At 38.6% G+C, this 18900-nt stretch overlaps 1 protein-coding gene and 1 pseudogene across 1 annotated transcript; both read right to left on the minus strand.

Moving 5' to 3' along the window:
• Window positions 1-1326: 1326 nt before the first annotated feature.
• On the minus strand, window positions 1327-3399 carry LOC115961906 (annotated as a pseudogene).
• Window positions 3400-4707: 1308 nt separating this feature from the next.
• On the minus strand, window positions 4708-5781 carry LOC115961907. The gene has a single exon (XM_031080804.1). The coding sequence runs from the start codon at window positions 5779-5781 to the stop codon at window positions 4708-4710; it is 1074 nt and encodes a 357-aa protein (XP_030936664.1).
• Between the last annotated feature and the right edge of the window lie 13119 nt (window positions 5782-18900).

Here is an 18900-nt window from a genome sequence, read left to right on the forward strand (position 1 = left end):
GGGGGTAGGCGAAGCTGACGACCCTGACGAAGATGACGACCCCGACGAAGGGGTAGGCGAAGCTGACGACCCTGACGAGGCTGACGACCTCGACGAGGGAGTAGGCGAAGCTGACGACCCCGACGAGGGGGTAGGCGAAGCTGATGACCCTGACGAAGCTGACGACCCTAACAAGGGAGTAGACGAAGCTGACGACCCTAACGAGGCTGATGACCCCGATGAAGGCAGTAAGCTGAAGACCGTAAGCTGAAGGCAGTAAGCTGAAGGCAGTAAACTGAAGGCAGTAAGCTGAAGAGAGTAGGCTGAAGAGAGTAAGCTGAAGATAGTAAGCTGAAGGCAGTAAGCTGAAGACCATAAGCTGAAGAGAGTAAGCTGAAGGCAGTAAGCTGAAGGCAGTAAGCTGAAGACCATAAGCTGAAGAGAGTAAGCTGAAGGCAGTAAGCTGAAGGCAGTAAACTGAAGGCAGTAAGCTGAAGGCAGTAAGATGAAGCTGAAGATAGTAAGCTGAAGGCAGTAAGCTGAAGGCCGTAAACTGAAGAGAGTAAGCTGAAGGCAGTAAGCTGAAGGGGATGCACAAAGCTGACGGTCCCGACATAACCTTGACTTAGCTTCCACGCATGGGTATATAAGGAAATACCTTGTACATCACGCTCAGTGTTAAACTCCTACAAGGAAAGGATTTCGCAAAATACGCTCATAAAGACTCCTATAAGGAAAAGACTTCTACAGCAAGAAAAAGAGGTCAATCCTCTACTACTATAAAAGCCTCAATATCCTCACTAGCTAAGGTACGCATAATTTACCCTCTCTAACAGTTTAGAGTTGTGAGAAGTTCTAACTTGACCTTCGGAGGGTATTTGGCCGACACCACACCGGTGCTCTCTGCGAGGTCTTCTCTTTTTGTGTTGTGCAAGCGTTGTTTCGAGCACGTGAGTGCCGTGTAGCTCACTGACGATTTTTCGGCATCATCAATATCTTACTTATATTTCACAATAGAATAGATGACTGAAAACAATGAAAGGAAAAAGATTTCGTAATTTTTGTTTGTCTTAAATTTTTGAACAAAAAAAATAAAAAAAATAAAAATAAAAAGACCATAAGGACCAGAATAGGTAGAACTTAAAAGACTTTATATATGATTATGTGAAGCTCTCATATTGCAATACATCTATCTCATATATGAGATAATTATAGTTATTTGACGCTAAGGATTGTAATGAATGCATCTCTCACTATAAAAAAAAACCGGTATAGCCCGAATGGACCTATGCCGGTGCTTTAAATACCTGTAGTGGATCTTATTAACATCAAACAAAATCTTCAAACTCAGAAAGCAATCAAACTTGCAAGAATAACAAACAAATTCAAGCAAACACCCACATTCACTCTCTCTTTGATTCTTGAACTCCCACTAGGTGTAGGAGCAGCTGCATCATGTCCAGAAGCAACAGGTTGAGGTGCATGCGCAGGACTGATCACTGGACCTTCTGCCTTCACCAACTGAAGGGTCCCATAGGAATTAAGATTTTCTGGATTGAAATTATGTTTCATAGGCCAGCCTTGTTGGGTCACACCAGGACCCACTTGCCAAACTTGGTTTACCTTCTCAGTGTTCTCTTTCAGCTTCCATTGAGCAAAGATTGTGATAGTCCCATTAGAGTTCTCAATGCATGCTAAGATCCCACACATCGTAGGACAAGTTGAACCCTGAAGTAGTGAAGTTATAGGAGACAATATTGTAGGTTTTGATGGTTATGACGCCGTTGAACTTGAAGGCTAAGAGAGCCTGAGCTCCAACCATGCCTGTAGAGTTGGGGTTGATAGCCCAAGCGACCCAGCCATCGGGCATAGCTGGTGGGGCTATGTAGGCAATGGAAAGAGAGGAATTGGTTGCGTTGTAGGTCCAGTGGAGATAGGCATTCAGGTATGGAAGATCGGTGCAGTTGGTGAAGACCTTGCCGTTTGTGAAGCTCTGTGATGTGCAGGTTTGTGACTCGGTGAAACCACTGATGATGCCGAAAAATCGTCAGTGAGCTACACAGCACTCACGTGCTCAAAACAACGCCTGCACAACACAAAAAGAGAAGACCTCGCAGAGAGCACCGGTGTGGTGTCGGCCAAATACCCTCCGAAGGTCAAGTTAGAACTTCTCACAACTCTAAACTGTTAGAGAGGGTAAATTATGCGTACCTTAGCTAGTGAGGATATTGAGGCTTTTATAGTAGTAGAGGATTGACCTCTTTTTCTTGCTGTAGAAGTCTTTTCCTTATAGGAGTCTTTATGAGCGTATTTTGCGAAATCCTTTCCTTGTAGGAGTTTAACACTGAGCGTGATGTACAAGGTATTTCCTTATATACCCATGCGTGGAAGCTAAGTCAAGGTTATGTCGGGACCGTCAGCTTTGTGCATCCCCTTCAGCTTACTGCCTTCAGCTTACTCTCTTCAGTTTACGGCCTTCAGCTTACTGCCTTCAGCTTACTATCTTCAGCTTCATCTTACTGCCTTCAGCTTACTGCCTTCAGTTTACTGCCTTCAGCTTACTGCCTTCAGCTTACTCTCTTCAGCTTATGGTCTACAGCTTACTGCCTTCAGCTTACTATCTTCAGCTTACTCTCTTCAGCCTACTCTCTTCAGCTTACTGCTTTCAGTTTACTGCCTTCAGCTTACTGCCTTCAGCTTACGGTCTTCAGCTTACTGCCTTCATCGGGGTCATCAGCCTCGTTAGGGTCGTCAGCTTCGTCTACTCCCTTGTTAGGGTCGTCAGCTTCGTCAGGGTCATCAGCTTCGCCTACCCCCTCGTCGGGGTCGTCAGCTTCGCCTACTCCCTCGTCGAGGTCATCAGCCTCGTCAGGGTCGTCAGCTTCGCCTACCCCTTCGTCGGGGTCGTCATCTTCGTCAGGGTCGTCAGCTTCGCCTACCCCCTCATCGGGGTCGTCAGCTTCGCCTACTCCCTCGTCGAGGTCGTCAACCTTGTCAAGGTCGTCAGCTTCGCCTACCCCCTCGTCGGGGTCGTCAGCTTCGTCAGGGTCGTCAGCTTCGCCTACCCTCTCGTCGAGGTCGTCAACCTCGTCAGGGTCGTCAGCTTCGCCTACCCCCTCGTCGGGGTCGTCAGTTTCGCCAGCTCCCTCGTCGAGGTCGTCAGCCTCATTAGGGTCGTCAGCTTTGCCTACTCCCTTCAGCTTAGTAGTGTCAGCTTTCCATTTATGACAAGTGAGGCTGACGGGTCTATTTTGAACGTCGCTTCATGATACTATATTCATGAATATTCACATTCACAATTTTACCCTTATCAGCTGCCCCCCACTCCATGATCTCGTCAGCTTAAACTGACAGGTTCATGGAGTTTAAGTCCTTTTCATTTGGATAATTCCAACTCGTCTCTTTAGTAGACTTGTTCATCTCGTTGTCTTTTATGTTAAAACCATCGTCTTAGTCATATCCTTTAGTGGACGAACTCGTCAACTTTATGGGCTCGTCCGCTTTGGGGACTTGGCGTAATCGTCCATTTCGTGGGTATTACTAAGTGACTCGTCCAATCTGTAGGCTTAATGATAAACTCGTCCACTTGTGGACTTAATAATTTTTCATTCTCTTAGGATTGGGTCGTCCACTTTGGACTTAGCAATGTCGTCCGCTTTGTGGATTTAGTAGGGTCGTCCAGCTTGTGGACTTAATAAGGTCGTCCAGCTTGTGGACTTAATAAGACATGGTTGTCCACTTTGTGTCTATTTTATGGACTTCATAATTTTTTCATCCTCCTAGGATGAAATCGTCCATCTTGTGGACTTAATAAGCTTGTCCATTTTATGGACTTGATAACATTTCATCCTCTTGAGATGAGGTTGTCCACTTAATGGACTGCATATTAGGGTCGTCTATTTTGTAGACTTGGATTCCTCCACTTTGTGGACTTGTTGAGGTGACTAAGTGTTGGTACCTCGTCACCTTGTGAGTTGTCCACTTGGGGTCGTAGACTAATTGAGGTGACTAAATTTTGGAGCCTCGTTACCTTTTTGGTCGTCTACTTGTAGGCGACTTAGTATGGTGATCATCCACCCATAGTCAACTTCGGTCACGCGTCTACCCGTAGGTGACTTAGCGTAGTGACCGTCCACCCGTAGGCAACTTTGGCCATGCGTCTACCCGTAGGTGACTTAGCATAATGACCGTTCACCCGTAGGCGATTTTGGCTATGCGTCTACCCGTAGGTAAATTAGCGTAGTGACCGTCATAGGCGACTTTGGCCATGCGTCTACCCGTAGGTAACTTAGCGTAGTGACGTCCACCCGTAGGCGTTGGCCATGCGTCTACCCGTAGGTAACTTAGCGTAGTGACCGTCCACCCGTAGGCGACTTTGGCCATGCGTCTACCCGTAGGTAACTTAGCGTAGTGACCGTCCACCCGTAGGCGTTGGCCATGCGTCTACCCGTAGGTAACTTAGCGTAGTGACCGTCCACCCGTAGGCGACTTTGGCCATGCGTCTACCCGTAGGCTTAGCGTAGTGACTCCTTTTGGCCATGCGTGAATAAACTCCTCTTATTAAAATAAACCATGCATTCATAGAAAAAGTAGTTCTTAAAAAGAAAACGAAGACCTGCCCTTTGGGCTTTAAAAGAGTTATTGTAGCAAAAACTAAAGTAAATAGAAAAACTGAGGAGTATAGCTAAAATTCACTAAGGTAAACTAGAAATAAAGGGGTGCTGCTCTTCATGCCATCCTTTTTACTGGTAGTACTTCCGTAGGTGCTTGGTGTTCCACGGGCGGTGTAGCTTCTGTCTGTTCAGCGTCTCCAGTTCTTGCCATCTTCTGCCCTCTGTCCTGTCGCGTATCCTCTTGCCTTTCTCTCTTCTCTCGAGTCAGAAGCGCGTCCTCAGCATTCATGTACTTGGTTGCCCTGTAAAGCACGTCCGACATAGTCTTCGGGTCGTTCTTATATAGTGAAAATAGGAACTTACCCTTCCGCAGCCCATTTGTGAAAGCGGCTACAAGTATCTTGTCGTTAGCTTCATCAATTGAAAGCGCCTCTTTGTTAAAGCGTGCTATGTAAGACCTTAGCGTCTCATCTTCCCGCTGCTTGATGCTTATCAAGCATGCTGTAGACTTCTTATACCTGTGTCCTCCGATGAAGTGCGAAGCAAACTGGGCGCTTAGCTCCTTGAAAGTACTGATGGAGTTAGGCGTCAGCCTGCTAAACCATATCCTTGCGGGACCCTTCAGCGTGGTGGGGAAAGCTCTGCATATGATCTCGTCGGGTACCCCCTGAAGGTGCATCAGGGTCTTGAAGGACTCCAAATGATCTAGAGGGTCTTTGTTTCCGTCGTAGTTTTCCACTTGCGGCATACGGAACTTTGGTGGAAGGGGGAAGGAGTTGACGGACGCGGTGAACGGCGAGTCGGTTCGGTGGACCAGATCATCAAGGTCGCTGGACACCCGTCCTTTGAGGGCGTTCATCATGACGTCCATCTGTTCCTTCATCGCCTGCATCTCCGCGACAATGTGGGGTTGAGCCATATCAGTGACGGATGGACAGCTCATATCTTGTCGCTTGGGTCTGCTTGGGGCATTACTACCTTCCGGCCCCTCTTGGTCTCTTCGCTCGGCACTGGTACCTTCTTGATTTTCCCCTTGGGTACCCATAGCGGCGTTCTTTTGCCGTAGCTGTTCTTCAAGGTCCTGATTCTGTTTGGTGAGACGTTCCACTGTTGCCATGAGGGTTTGGACCTGCCTCTCCAGGGTAGTGGGTCGCAGCTCGTCTCCCTGAACGTTGTTGGTAGTTGCCATCGAGTGAGTAAGTACCATGCAACTCTTTGTCCGGGAAGCGATAGGTAAAGTACGCTTCGTTCCCACAGACGGCGCCAACTGATGATGCCGAAAAATCGTCAGTGAGCTACACGGCACTCACGTGCTCGAAACAACGCCTGCACAACACAAAAAGAGAAGACCTCGCAGAGAGCACCGGTGTGGTGTCGGCCAAATACCCTCCGAAGGTCAAGTTAGAACTTCTCACAACTCTAAACTGTTAGAGAGGGTAAATTATGCGTACCTTAGCTAGTGAGGATATTGAGGCTTTTATAGTAGTAGAGGATTGACCTCTTTTTCTTGCTGTAGAAGTCTTTTCCTTATAGGAGTCTTTATGAGCGTATTTTGCGAAATCCTTTCCTTGTAGGAGTTTAACACTGAGCGTGATGTACAAGGTATTTCCTTATATACCCATGCGTGGAAGCTAAGTCAAGGTTATGTCGGGACCGTCAGCTTTGTGCATCCCCTTCAGCTTACTGCCTTCAGCTTACTCTCTTCAGTTTACGGCCTTCAGCTTACTGCCTTCAGCTTACTATCTTCAGCTTCATCTTACTGCCTTCAGCTTACTGCCTTCAGTTTACTGCCTTCAGCTTACTGCCTTCAGCTTACTCTCTTCAGCTTATGGTCTTCAGCTTACTGCCTTCAGCTTACTGCCTTCAGTTTACTCTCTTCAGCTTATGGTCTTCAGCTTACTGCCTTCAGCTTACTATCTTCAGCTTACTCTCTTCAGCCTACTCTCTTCAGCTTACTGCCTTCAGTTTACTGCCTTCAGCTTACTGCCTTCAGCTTACTGCCTTCAGCTTACGGTCTTCAGCTTACTGCCTTCATCGGGGTCATCAGCCTCGTTAGGGTCGTCAGCTTCGTCTACTCCCTTGTTAGGGTCGTCAGCTTCGTCAGGGTCATCAGCTTCGCCTACCCCCTCGTCGGGGTCGTCAGCTTCGCCTACTCCCTCGTCGAGGTCGTCAGCCTCGTCAGGGTCGTCAGCTTCGCCTACCCCTTCGTCGGGGTCGTCATCTTCGGTCAGCTCGCCTACCCCCTCGTCGGGTCGTCAGCTTCGCCTACTCCCTCGTCGAGGTCGTCAGCCTTGTCAAGGTCGTCAGCTTCGCCTACCCCCTCGTCGGGGTCGTCAGCTTCGTCAGGGTCGTCAGCTTCGCCTACCCTCTCGTCGAGGTCGTCAGCCTCGTCAGGGTCGTCAGCTTCGCCTACCCCCTCGTCGGGGTCGTCAGTTTCGCCAGCTCCCTCGTCGAGGTCGTCAGCCTCATTAGGGTCGTCAGCTTTGCCTACTCCCTTCAGCTTAGTAGTGTCAGCTTTCCATTTATGACAAGTGAGGCTGACGGGTCTATTTTGAACGTCGCTTCATGATACTATATTCATGAATATTCACATTCACAATTTTACCCTTATCAACCACCAATGTCAATGCTAAGATTATCACAAATGTAAAACAAAGCCTCGCCATGAGAGAGAGAGAGAGAGAGGCTATGCTATCTTCTAAAAAGATTGAAGGCTATGCTATTGCTATCTTGTAGATTTGTAAGAATGTATATATAGGTTCTATGGATGATGAAAGATTTCTAACTTAAATCACAGTCACACTTGTCATTACTATAGAAATAAATAGAGGGTTTGACTTTGAAGCCGTGTATATTGCATGCTTGTGTTACTAATGAAAAAAGAAGAATATATCGTGGAGACTTTGAGAAAATGTTATATAGTGGAGTTCACGTTTAAGGTATATTCATGGTTCAAACTACAGAAACAACCAGTGAAATGCAATGAAGCTTTACTCTCCGCTTATAAAGAAGGGATGAATCATGATCTCATCTCAAACCAAAGTATGACAACAACAAAATAATAATAAAATAAATAAATAAGTAATGCATTCTTTGTCATTAATACATTTGTTTGAGATAATTGTAGCCATTTGCGAGAATTGATGATTGCATCAAAGATGCCCTCTAGTACTAGTAAATTACATTTTAAACTCTATAATTTAGTGTTATGACAAATTAAGATTATATAATGCATTTTTTATTATTAATATATATGTTTGCTCGCAGTAATTATGGCTATTCAGGAGAATAAATAAATAATGCATTCTTTATCATTAATATATATGTTTGCTCGCGGTAATTATGGCCATTTAGGAGAATAAATAAATAATGCATTCTTTATCATTAATATATACATTTGCTCGTGGTAATTGTGCCATTTAAGAGAATCGATGACTGCATCAAAGATACACTCTAGAACTAATAAATTACATTTTAAACTCTATAATTTAGTGGTATGACAAATTAAGACTTACAATTTCTAGATGGAAATGGTTCTAACAAGACCAGAATTAGAGTTGCACCTATCAAGCCTAAGACTAAGCCATGAATGAATCCTAAACCAAGCATCAATGTCGGCCTGCAAGCCTTAGGATTAGACCTGACAGGACGCGACACTCAAAGGTAGCCTAGATTGAACACCATTTTGATCTTTGGGATTGCCTATACATACGATGTTAGACTTTCAATACTTTCTGGACCAACTAGCCATGTCTTTACCTCACAACAAACTGTATATGACTCGAAGCGATCAACTAAGTGCCAAAGGGAACCTTTCCTTTGGTCAACCCGTATAGCTTTCCTCAAAAGAAGAGCTTTTTATGCACTCACAACTTCCCTTCATGTTAGAAATTAGTTATTGAACCTCACCAACTTTCATCGCAAAAAAATTCGATTGATTCTATCCCATCTACAAACTTAGGCGCACTGCCTTGGTGTGCATCCCTTTAGATGACCAAAGGGGACAACCTCTAGCACACTGAAAATGTTGATTTTAGCCTTTTAGGGGATGATTCCTGTCAAAATTAATCTACCTAATTCCACTTATAAAAACCTACTAGTTCAATTGACCAAGGTATGTCATCTTTGAACAGTGTTACTCAATTAATTTAATTCCAAAAATGTTTTGATTTATTAAGCATCAAAGTATCTTTGCTCAACCCGTGGGTTGGCCTAAGTTGCATTTGGGTTTTCTCTCCTAACAGGAAGGAAGGTAGCTTCTCGAAGGGGTCACTCTTGTTCGGTTGAACCAAGCAATCAATTGTCATGCAGTTCCATTTAAGCGGAATGACATTGTGTTTGGGATTTAATATGTTATTTGTTGAGAATTCAGTGTTTATTTTGATACTTTTAAAACTTTAGAGTTAATTTTTCTTTTTATAAATTTTTTTTAAAAAAAAGTATATAATTTATTGCTTTTGAAATTTCAGGGTTTAATTTTTTACTTTTAAAATTACATAGTTTAATTTGTTACATCCCTTAAATACATAGTATTTAAAATGTAATTTTCCCGAAAGCATTTCTCCATTCAAGAATAATAATTTTATAAGATTCAAAACTAAAGTAATATATGAAAATCCAAACATGAATGTTGATATAATATAGACAAAAGAAAAGATACAAATAATTGTGAATATTCAACTTCATTCTCTATTAAAATTAAAGTCAATATTTTTTTAATTCTTAAAGAGACTATTAGAAAATAATCTTTAATTTTGTTACGAAGGCCTAGTTTTAACGATATTATTGATTGGAAGGTCAAATATTGTAATTATCTCCATCATCTACAAATCAAATAAAAATCATATTTATTATCTAATTGTACATATGTGCAATATTTTCCTATATAACTAAAAAAACTATTATCTCTTGTTTGGGAGGAGGGAATGGAAATGAATGAAAAATAATAATTTTACAATATTCTTCCTTTCCATTGTTTAGAATTTTTAATGGTGGGAATAGAAAGTCTATTTAATGAATTTTTTACTAAAACTCCCAAAATACCTCTATATATTCCGTCATTTATTTTAAAATAAGGATCTAATAGTAATATTTTCATAAAATGATTCAATTATTTTCTCTCTATGTTACTCCCAAGTAAGGTTACTTACATTCTATTCATTTCTATTCCTTTATTTTAAACATTCAAACAAGATTACTTAATTTCATTTCATTCATTCCTTTTTCATTCCTTTTCCTTACTTAAATAAATTTCATTCTTTTCAATTCTTTTATGATTATTTCTTTCCATTTTATTTTATTCACATATGAACTTAGACTTTGTTTGGGAGTTCATAAGAGAAATGAATGAAAATGTATGGAATTGAAGGTATTTAAGTAAGAGAAAGGAAAAGAATTAAGTAACATTGTCTAGATGTTTTAAAATAAAGGAATGGAAGGTAAGTAACCTTATTTGAAAGTAATATAGAAGGAAATGAATAGAATCATTTTATGATAATGTTACTATTAAACCCCTATTTTAAAATAAATGGCTAAATATATAGAGGCCTTTTGAGAGTTTTATAAAAAATTCATTAAATCTAATTTTATTCCCTCCAATTTCTCCCAATTTTGAGGTGAATGAAAATCTGAGATTTTAAGAGAATAAAGAAGAATTAGTATTCTCTCATGTCCATTCTATTTCATCATACTTAAACTCTCAAATTCATTCCCTTAATTAAAACTCCTATACAAGGGAATAGAAGAATATTCTAAAATTATTCTTTTCATTCAATTCCTTTCCCTCCTCCCAAATGAGGGCTTAGTGTTGCCAAGTAAAATATAAATAAAACAAAAATAAAAAACTTCAAAACAACTTAGTCTTATTCATTGAATATTATGTTCCATAGATCAAATATTTTGAAAATATTTTTTTTCATTAATTTCCATTCCGTTTTCCCTCCTCCCGAATGAGGGCTTAGTGTTGCCAAGTAAAATATAAATAAGACAAAAAAAAAAAAAAAAATTTCTTCAAAACAACTTAGTCTTAATCATTGAATATTATGTTCCATAGATCAAATCTTTTAAAATTATTTTTTTCCTTCATTTCTATTCTATTTCTTTCCCTCCTCCCGAATGGGGGCTTGTGTTGCCAAGTAAAATATAAAAAAAAAAAAAAAAAAAAAAAAAAAAAAACTTCAAAACAACTTAGTCTCAATCATTGAATATTATGTTCTATTGCTCAAATATTTTTCTAATGTATTGCCAAGTAACAATAAAAATAAAAATAAATAAAGTACCCAAATGAATCATTGGGAGAGGCTTCCCTCCCATTTAAGAATTCTTTCAAATTTTTGGGCATATGGAAGATACATGCCATTTACATAAATTCAATAGTCTTCAAAAATCATGTAAACCACTTAAAGTTATAAAGTTAAATAAATGCTATGTATCTCACATCTGACTAAAAATAGAAGAGAATTGAGAACTTAAATATGAAAGGATCTTCAATTCGAATGGTTTCGGTGGAGTCAAACAACAATACGCTAACACATAAATACCAGAATTCCAAACTTTAAACGATCTCAAAAAAAAAAAAAAAAAAATATATATATATATATATATATATATTTATCAAACACACAGTCCCCATTTGAATTATAAACAAAAAGAAAAAGTTAAACACATCAACTTGCCTATGCAAAAGCAGCCAAGTTGGCAAACAACTTGACACCATTAGCACTTAGGGATTTTTTATATAAATGAAATTTTTTTCTTGTCATTTGTTTTAGTAGTCGACACAGGCCATAGGAATATGATTGATCATGACCATTTTACTTTATTGGAACAATTTTCAATTTTGGTGGGTTACTCGGATTTTTTTTGGGTCCAAAATTTAAAATCTTATCTATATAAAAATATTATAAAATATTAAAGTAGAAGCTCAATTTAGAATTCAGATTAAATTTTAATTGCACTCCAATTTTGTTATAAGTTTCCTTCTAATTAGTAATTATATTCTGATTTGATGCCAACTATCTTTAACTTTTGAATGTACTCCAATAGTGTGTCATTATCCTTCTATGTAAATTCTAAGTTTGTGTAAATGTCGGTATTAGTACATAAAAATTCATACACCTACACATAAAAAGAATAATTTTTAATTTATTATACGTTTATGTAATATTGTGAGTGTATATACTGTATTGCTTATTAGTTAAAAATGCTCCAATTATTAGCCAAAAATAAAGTTAAAATGTTTCATATATTTGTACATGAGTGTGGTTATGGTTAAATTTAATTGCAACCTCAGATATGCAGGGATTTATTAGCTAGTATATAAATGATATCAAGTTATACATGTTATCACTCTTGTATTAATGTTATATATATAACTTAATAATAAGTTTTTATTAGATTAATAATTTGAAAATATTTTTGTTGGATTACAGATTCTCTAGATTTATAACTTATATATCAAATTTCATGTCAGTTAAATATTATTTACTATTTGATAATAAAAATTATGTCTTATATATGATTTTAAAGTTAAAAAACTTAAAATTTAAACATTTTATAACTTAGATAGCTATTTATCTTTAATCATTTTATTACATCAATTACATATATATAAGAGGTAATTTAAACCTGATAAAGTTTGACTACAAACTAGTTTGTAACCAATTGTTACAACAACTCTACTCAACATCTTTTTGTTTAATGTAAATTTCGAAAAATTCATCTTTGGATTACATTGTTTTATTATATTCTTCATGCTTGTAAAATTTTCAGAAGATTAAAGATTAGTAACTATATTATCAATCAAATGTTTATATTTCAAGTTTTTATAATCTAAAACTATGCATAAAAAATAACTTTATGTATTGAATAATAAATAAGATTGAATTGGAACGAAATTTGACATGTGTGTTAAAAATATAAATGACATGTAATCCAACAATTAGATTTTCAAAATATGTAATTATGTTAATTTTTTTAATGGAAGTTGCAACAATTGACTATATCTAAATTTGTAGCTAAATTTTGTTCATTTGACTAGGAGAATTTAATTGTCCCTTAAACTACCCGAGGTGCACTTATAGGAAACTCTTTTCTGAGGGCTTGTGCACCCCCAGGACTAATCAGGACAAAGTCTTGAGCACTTGGTGTCAATCAAAAAAAAAAAAAAACCCAATCCTATAATTATATTCAAAATTTTAAAAAATTTAGGAGTCGAGAATGATGCCTTCCCTGCATACGAATGTCCTCGAAGCTCACTGCTACATGAATTGAGTGAAATATTAGTCTGAGGGGGGTGTTTTGTGTACAGCTAGGAAGTGACACTTTGTGATTTGAATATTCGAATGTGATTTATTTATTTTTATCATTTGGGATGGTGGTTGCTTCCATGTGAGAGAGAGAGAGAATGCACGCAAATGATAAGAAATTGCATATTCTCGAGAGACCATGCACGCAGATGATAAGAAATTGTATATATTAGTAGTCAAATATTTCTTCAGAAACACATCCAAAGGTGAGTACACGCTCTGTAAGAACTATTTACAGGAAGCTTATGAAATCATCTCTTCCAAAATATCATAAACAGAAGTGTGATGTTGTTGGCTTAGCATTTATACAGTTCTATCTGTAAATAGTAGAAGCTTTAAAAAGTTAAATTAAGAAATAAACCAAATAAATTATGAAAATAATATATAGTTACTACACTCATCACACGTGCTTTGCCGTGCAATAATGCTCATTTTTATTTTTATTTTTATTTTTTTGTTTAGTGTTATAATGCTTAAAAGTGATATATAAATAACCGTGTGTATGTTTTGTTTATTTTTTTAAAGAATGAGGTAAGGTAACATGTAATAATGTTTAAAAACAAGATAGAAAACCATAAGAAGTTGAAACCTAATGACTACTGCACACCCTTGGTGCAGTGATCACTTTACAAATATAAGTGCTCGTGAGGTGTGAAAAGTAAAGACCGGGGTTCAAGTCTCCAAGAAAGAGTTTCACATATATATAAAAGCACTTAGATTAAGTTAAAGCAGAAATTCTATCTTATAAATTAAAAAAAAAAAAAAAAAAAAAAAAAAAAAAAAAAATGGGACATTTGGATTTATTGATTCGGATAAGAATTGTAATAAGTAAAAAAAATTGAGATTTGAACAAAAGAAAGATGAAATACGTTAGTGTGGATGGATGAGAATTTGTGATAAATATATAGAATTTGGATAACAAAAATTTTGGAATGTTTTAAAGAATTTAAAAATAAAAACTATAGAAATTTTGGAATAAGAATGAGTAGTTTTTACATTTTACATGAGGTAGGTTTTTATTTTTTAAGCAATAATTTTGTAATTTTTTTTATAAAAATAATTGAAGTATTTGAATTCAAATAGATAACAAATATAAATAGAAATCAAATATTTGAATACAAATGGGTGGTGAGAATAACAGTTTTTTTTTTTTTTTTTTTCCTTTTGTACCTGAGATAGTATTATTGTTTTAACCTTTTTTGCTTTTTTGTAGGAAAAAAGTTAAAATAAAGAATATATTATTTCAAAATTTGTTTGAGTACATTTTGGTACGTTAAAAAATGAAGATGAAACAGGAAAATCCTCTTATTAATAATATAGATTGTAAGGACTCGATTTGTAATGAACCGTAACAGTGTTAGGTTTGTTCGTAAAAAGGTCCAAACAATATCATTTGTAGAGCGTGAGTTTGAAAGGTTAGGCCTTAGTCACCAGACGGCGGGTCTTTCGTGGTGTTCATGCATGGTTTAAATCGTGTTCGCCTTGGGAGTCTTTCTCCTGAAGGCGGGCTGGGAGGCTCTGGTTTTTGGCCATTTTTCCCAGCCCCTGCTATGATTTGCTTACTTTTCCTTTATAATAGCCTGTGTTTTTTATCCTTCGTCCACGTGTAGGATCGACATTCCAAGACTGATACTTGTCCCATCAGCCCATACCCAAAGTGGTTGGGGGTGGTTGTAAAAACTGGAGAGTATGGCTCTGTGAGGTGCAGAGTATTGAATGGTAGTAAGGGCAGCTTTCCCTGGTGGTTACACTTTCCAGCGTACCATTTTCTACTAACACAGATATTTTAGATTTTTTCCCAAGTTGTTTCTATACCATTTTTGCCCTTTCTTCTTGTGAGATCTCGGACATGCCGAGGACTGAATCGTCCTCGGCTGTGTCCCAAGGCTATTTTGTACTTGTATTAACGATCCTGGGCTATAACCATTCTCGACTCGGGCCTTTAAACCCTAATGAATAAATGGGTCAGGGCCACAAACTATTGGGCCCCACAATAGCCCCTCAAAATCCTGCTGTCCGACCTCTTGGTTAGGAGAGGAGGATTTTGGTAACGCCCAGCCTTTATTACGGCTCATTTAACTCTGTCTTTCATTAATGCTGGTGCCTCTTTATCTACCCAGGAAACATACTGGACTACAAGACATTCCTATGAATTCATTCCCAATGCGTCCCCGCCATTTGATTATCTGAAACGTGCCTTTAATGACTTACCTTTACGAGACTACTTAAATTCGACGGTTTGTTGACGAAGTGGGGAAGTAGAACGGATACATTCTCGTTTACAGATTTTCTTGGAAATCTAGACGGATTAAATACCCTTCGCTCTACCCTTCATATAAGAAGGAAGGCAAGAGGTTATTTCTCTTGTACAGAGACCCTTTTAATCCTTCTGAAATCTGAAACCTTTAACTTCCTCCAGAGTTTACTTTATCCGCTAGTTGTATCTTAACTTGTGATACACTCGAGATAGGAGTAAGTAATGAGAGAACCATACCCCTCCCAGAAACACCACATTCTTACGAAACTCAAAACGGCTCGGTCAGGGCAAGGATAGCAGAGACTCAAGATCCTTCTTACCTTCCTTTCAGCCAAAATCCGAAGCAGGGGCTCGTCACGTCAAACTTTCGGCACGACTGAGTTGGGGTCACCCATTATCAGTACCAGCCGCTCTCTCATGAGCATAGCTAACATGGTACCAGCGTGTTAGAAGTCAGGACTGACGCAGGGACTAAGTGTCCCTGCTTCTTCCTCTCTTCTTTCACTGGTGCCTCCTTTTGCCTTTCTTTCTTCTTCTTTCCACCACCAGGTCCATCTTGGTGCTTTTCCTTCTTCCTCTTCTTCTCCTCCTTCTTTCTCCTCATCTCCTCCCTCTTCTTCTCCTCCTTCTTTCTCTTCATCTCCTCCCTCTTTTTCTGAAGAAGGTCCTCCTCTCAATATGGGCGCTACTGGGGCAAAGTTTGGAAGGATTTCGGAGACGAGTTTAAAAAGGCATCTGACTGTTTATTTGGCTGTATTATTGTGGTTTTTTTTTTTATTTTTTTTGTAATCCACCTTCTGTATAGGTTTGTTTAAGCCCTTCTTTGTACGTTATAATACATCTTTATATTAATAAAAGTCGTTATTGCTTTACTTCACATGTTCTATCTCTTTATTTCTGAAATGGTTACGCCGTGAATAGACATATTGTCTTGTAAATCCTTTTTATTTTTACACTTCGACCGACGTTTAGGACCGAAATATCAGTTAATAGAATGATCGTACTCTGTGTTTATTGAAATTATCCGGCTTAATAATACTGAATCAAACAAATGATACTTAGGGTTGAAACCCACATTAAGAAGAAAAAGATAGGATATTATGATGAGCTTATTGGGGCGGTCTAACACAATATCGCCGACCTAAGAGTACAATACTTAGGACCGAAATCCCTTATCAAGGGAAAAGGTACTATTATGAACTTATGAAAGCTGTTCGGCACAATAATACCGACTTGAACAAATGATACTTAAGGTCAAAATTCTTGCTAAGGAAAAGATATTATCATGAATTTAATAGAGTTGTCTGGTACAATAATGCCGACCTAAAAGAAAACAGCACTTACCCCAAAATAGCCGAGATGACTACTGAATGCTCGGCGCGTTGTAGGAGGTGATCATCCGAAGACATATAACCCAAAAATGAGTAGCCCCTCCAGGTTGCTGAGTAATAGGGCGTTTCCCCATCTTCCAAACAACTTTCATAGCCTTAACTTTCTTCTAGTATTTGAGCCGAGAATTGAGCAACTTAAAATTTTTATTAAGTAGCCGACCTTTCCATAGGTTTGAGTCCGAGGACCATACAATACTTTGGTTCTGTCCAAAACTCAGTTTTCTCATCTAAGTAGTTGGTTTCCCCATAGGTTTGAGTCCGAGGACCATACAATACCTTGGTTCTGTCCAAAACTCAGCTTTCTCATCTAAGTAGTTGGTTTCCCCATAAGTTTGAGTCCGAGGACCATACAATACGTTGGTTCTGTCCAAAACTCAGTTTTCTCATCTAAGTAGTTGGTTTCCCCACAGGTTTGAGTCCGAGGACCATACAATACGTTGGTTCTGTCCAAAACTCAGTTTTCTCATCTAAGTAGTTGGTTTCCCCACAGGTTTGAGTCCGAGGACCATACAATACCTTGGTTCTGTCCAAAACTCAGTTTTCTCATCTAAGTAGTTGGTTTCCCCACAGGTTTGAGTTCGAGGACCATACAATACCTTGGTTCTGTCCAAAACTCAGTTTTCTCATTTAAGTAGTTGGTTTCCCCATAGATTTGAGTCCGAGGACCATACAATACCTTGATTCTGTCCAAAACTCAGTTTTCTCATCTAAGTAGTTGGTTTCCCCACAGGTTTGAGTCCGAGGACCATACAATACCTTGGTTCTGTCCAAAACTCAGTTTTTGGCATGGGGTCTTGGCTTTAGGGGGATTAGCTCCTCGGCCAAGCCCCTGGAACCATCCATGCGATTGACGCTACAAAGCGTAGCCCCTAGTCAAGAGTCATAGCCCCTAGTGGAACTTTACGCTAGAACACTATAACCGGCTGTTAGAAATGACAAGGGAACTGTCTCGACCTATCGCCTATGCCAAGACACAAGCCTTTCCCACAGACGACGCCAATTGTAAGGACTCGATTTGTAACGAAACGTAACAGTGTTGGGTTCGTTCGTAAAAAGGCCCAAACAATATCATTTGTAGAGCATGGGTTTGAAAGGCTAGGCCTTAGTCACCAGACGGCGGGTCTTTCGTGGTGTTCATACATGGTTTAAATCGTGTTCGACTTAGGAGTCTTTCTCCTAGAGGCGGGCTGGGAGGCGGGCTGGGAGGCTCTGGTTTTTGGCCATTTTTCTCAGCCCTTGCTATGATTTGCTTACTTTTCCTTTTATAATAGCTTGTGTTTTTTATCCCTCGTTCACGTATAAGATCGACATTCCAAGACTGATACTTGTCCCATCAGTCCATACCTAGAGTGGTTGGGGGTGATTGTAAAAGCTGGAGAGTATAGCTCTATCAGGTGCAGAGTATTGAATGGCAGTAAGGGCAGCTTTCCCTGGTGGTTATACTTTCCAGCATACCCTTTTCTACTGACACAGATATTTTAGATTTTTTCCCAAGTTGTTTCTATACCATTTTTGCCCTTTCTTCTTGTGAGATCTCGGACATGCCGAGGACTGAATTGTCCTCGGCTATGTCCTAAGGCTATTTTGTACTTGTATTAATGATCCTGGGCTATAACCATTCTCGGCTCGGGCCTTTAAACCCCAATGAATAAATGGGCCAGGACCACAAACTATTGGGCCCCACATAGATAAATACATCTTTTCTTGAAAATAAAATAAGAAAGAGCTTTTATCTAGACCCATATGCCCCAGTAATTGGTTTTATGTATATTTGGCAAGTTCACACAAGCTAAAATAGCATAAAACCAAAGGACAAGGTTTCTTAGAGGAACATTTTAAACTTCTTTTATATCTTTTTATTGAGTGAATTTTGAAAATTTAACTATTGGATTGCATGTTCTTTATATTCTTAATATATATGTCAAATTCAGTTCAAATTAGATATAATTTACTATTTGATTAATAAACTTATTTTTTATGCATAACTTTGGACCATAAAAATTTGAAATTTAAATATTTGATTGATGATATAATTTTTCATCTTTGATCTTCTTAAAATTTTACAAGTATAGAGAATATAATAAGACGTAATCCAATGATTAGATTTTCAAAATTCACATCCAATAAAAAATTGTAGGAGGAGTTTAAAGGGTTTCTCTCCAAATTAGTTTGGAAATAAACCTTTTGCAAACCAAAAATATAGCCAATAAAATCAATAATCACCAACATCAAATTATGAACCGGTTATGTAAAATGGGATTTTGCTATAGTGTTTGTGCAAAGAGTTATGCTAGTACCACTGAATTGGGCACAACTTTGTGTCACAACTCGTCACATGACGAGCTGTGATTAGC

Source organism: Quercus lobata, chromosome 9 (genome assembly GCF_001633185.2).
Source record: "Quercus lobata isolate SW786 chromosome 9, ValleyOak3.0 Primary Assembly, whole genome shotgun sequence".
NCBI lineage: Eukaryota > Viridiplantae > Streptophyta > Magnoliopsida > Fagales > Fagaceae > Quercus > Quercus lobata.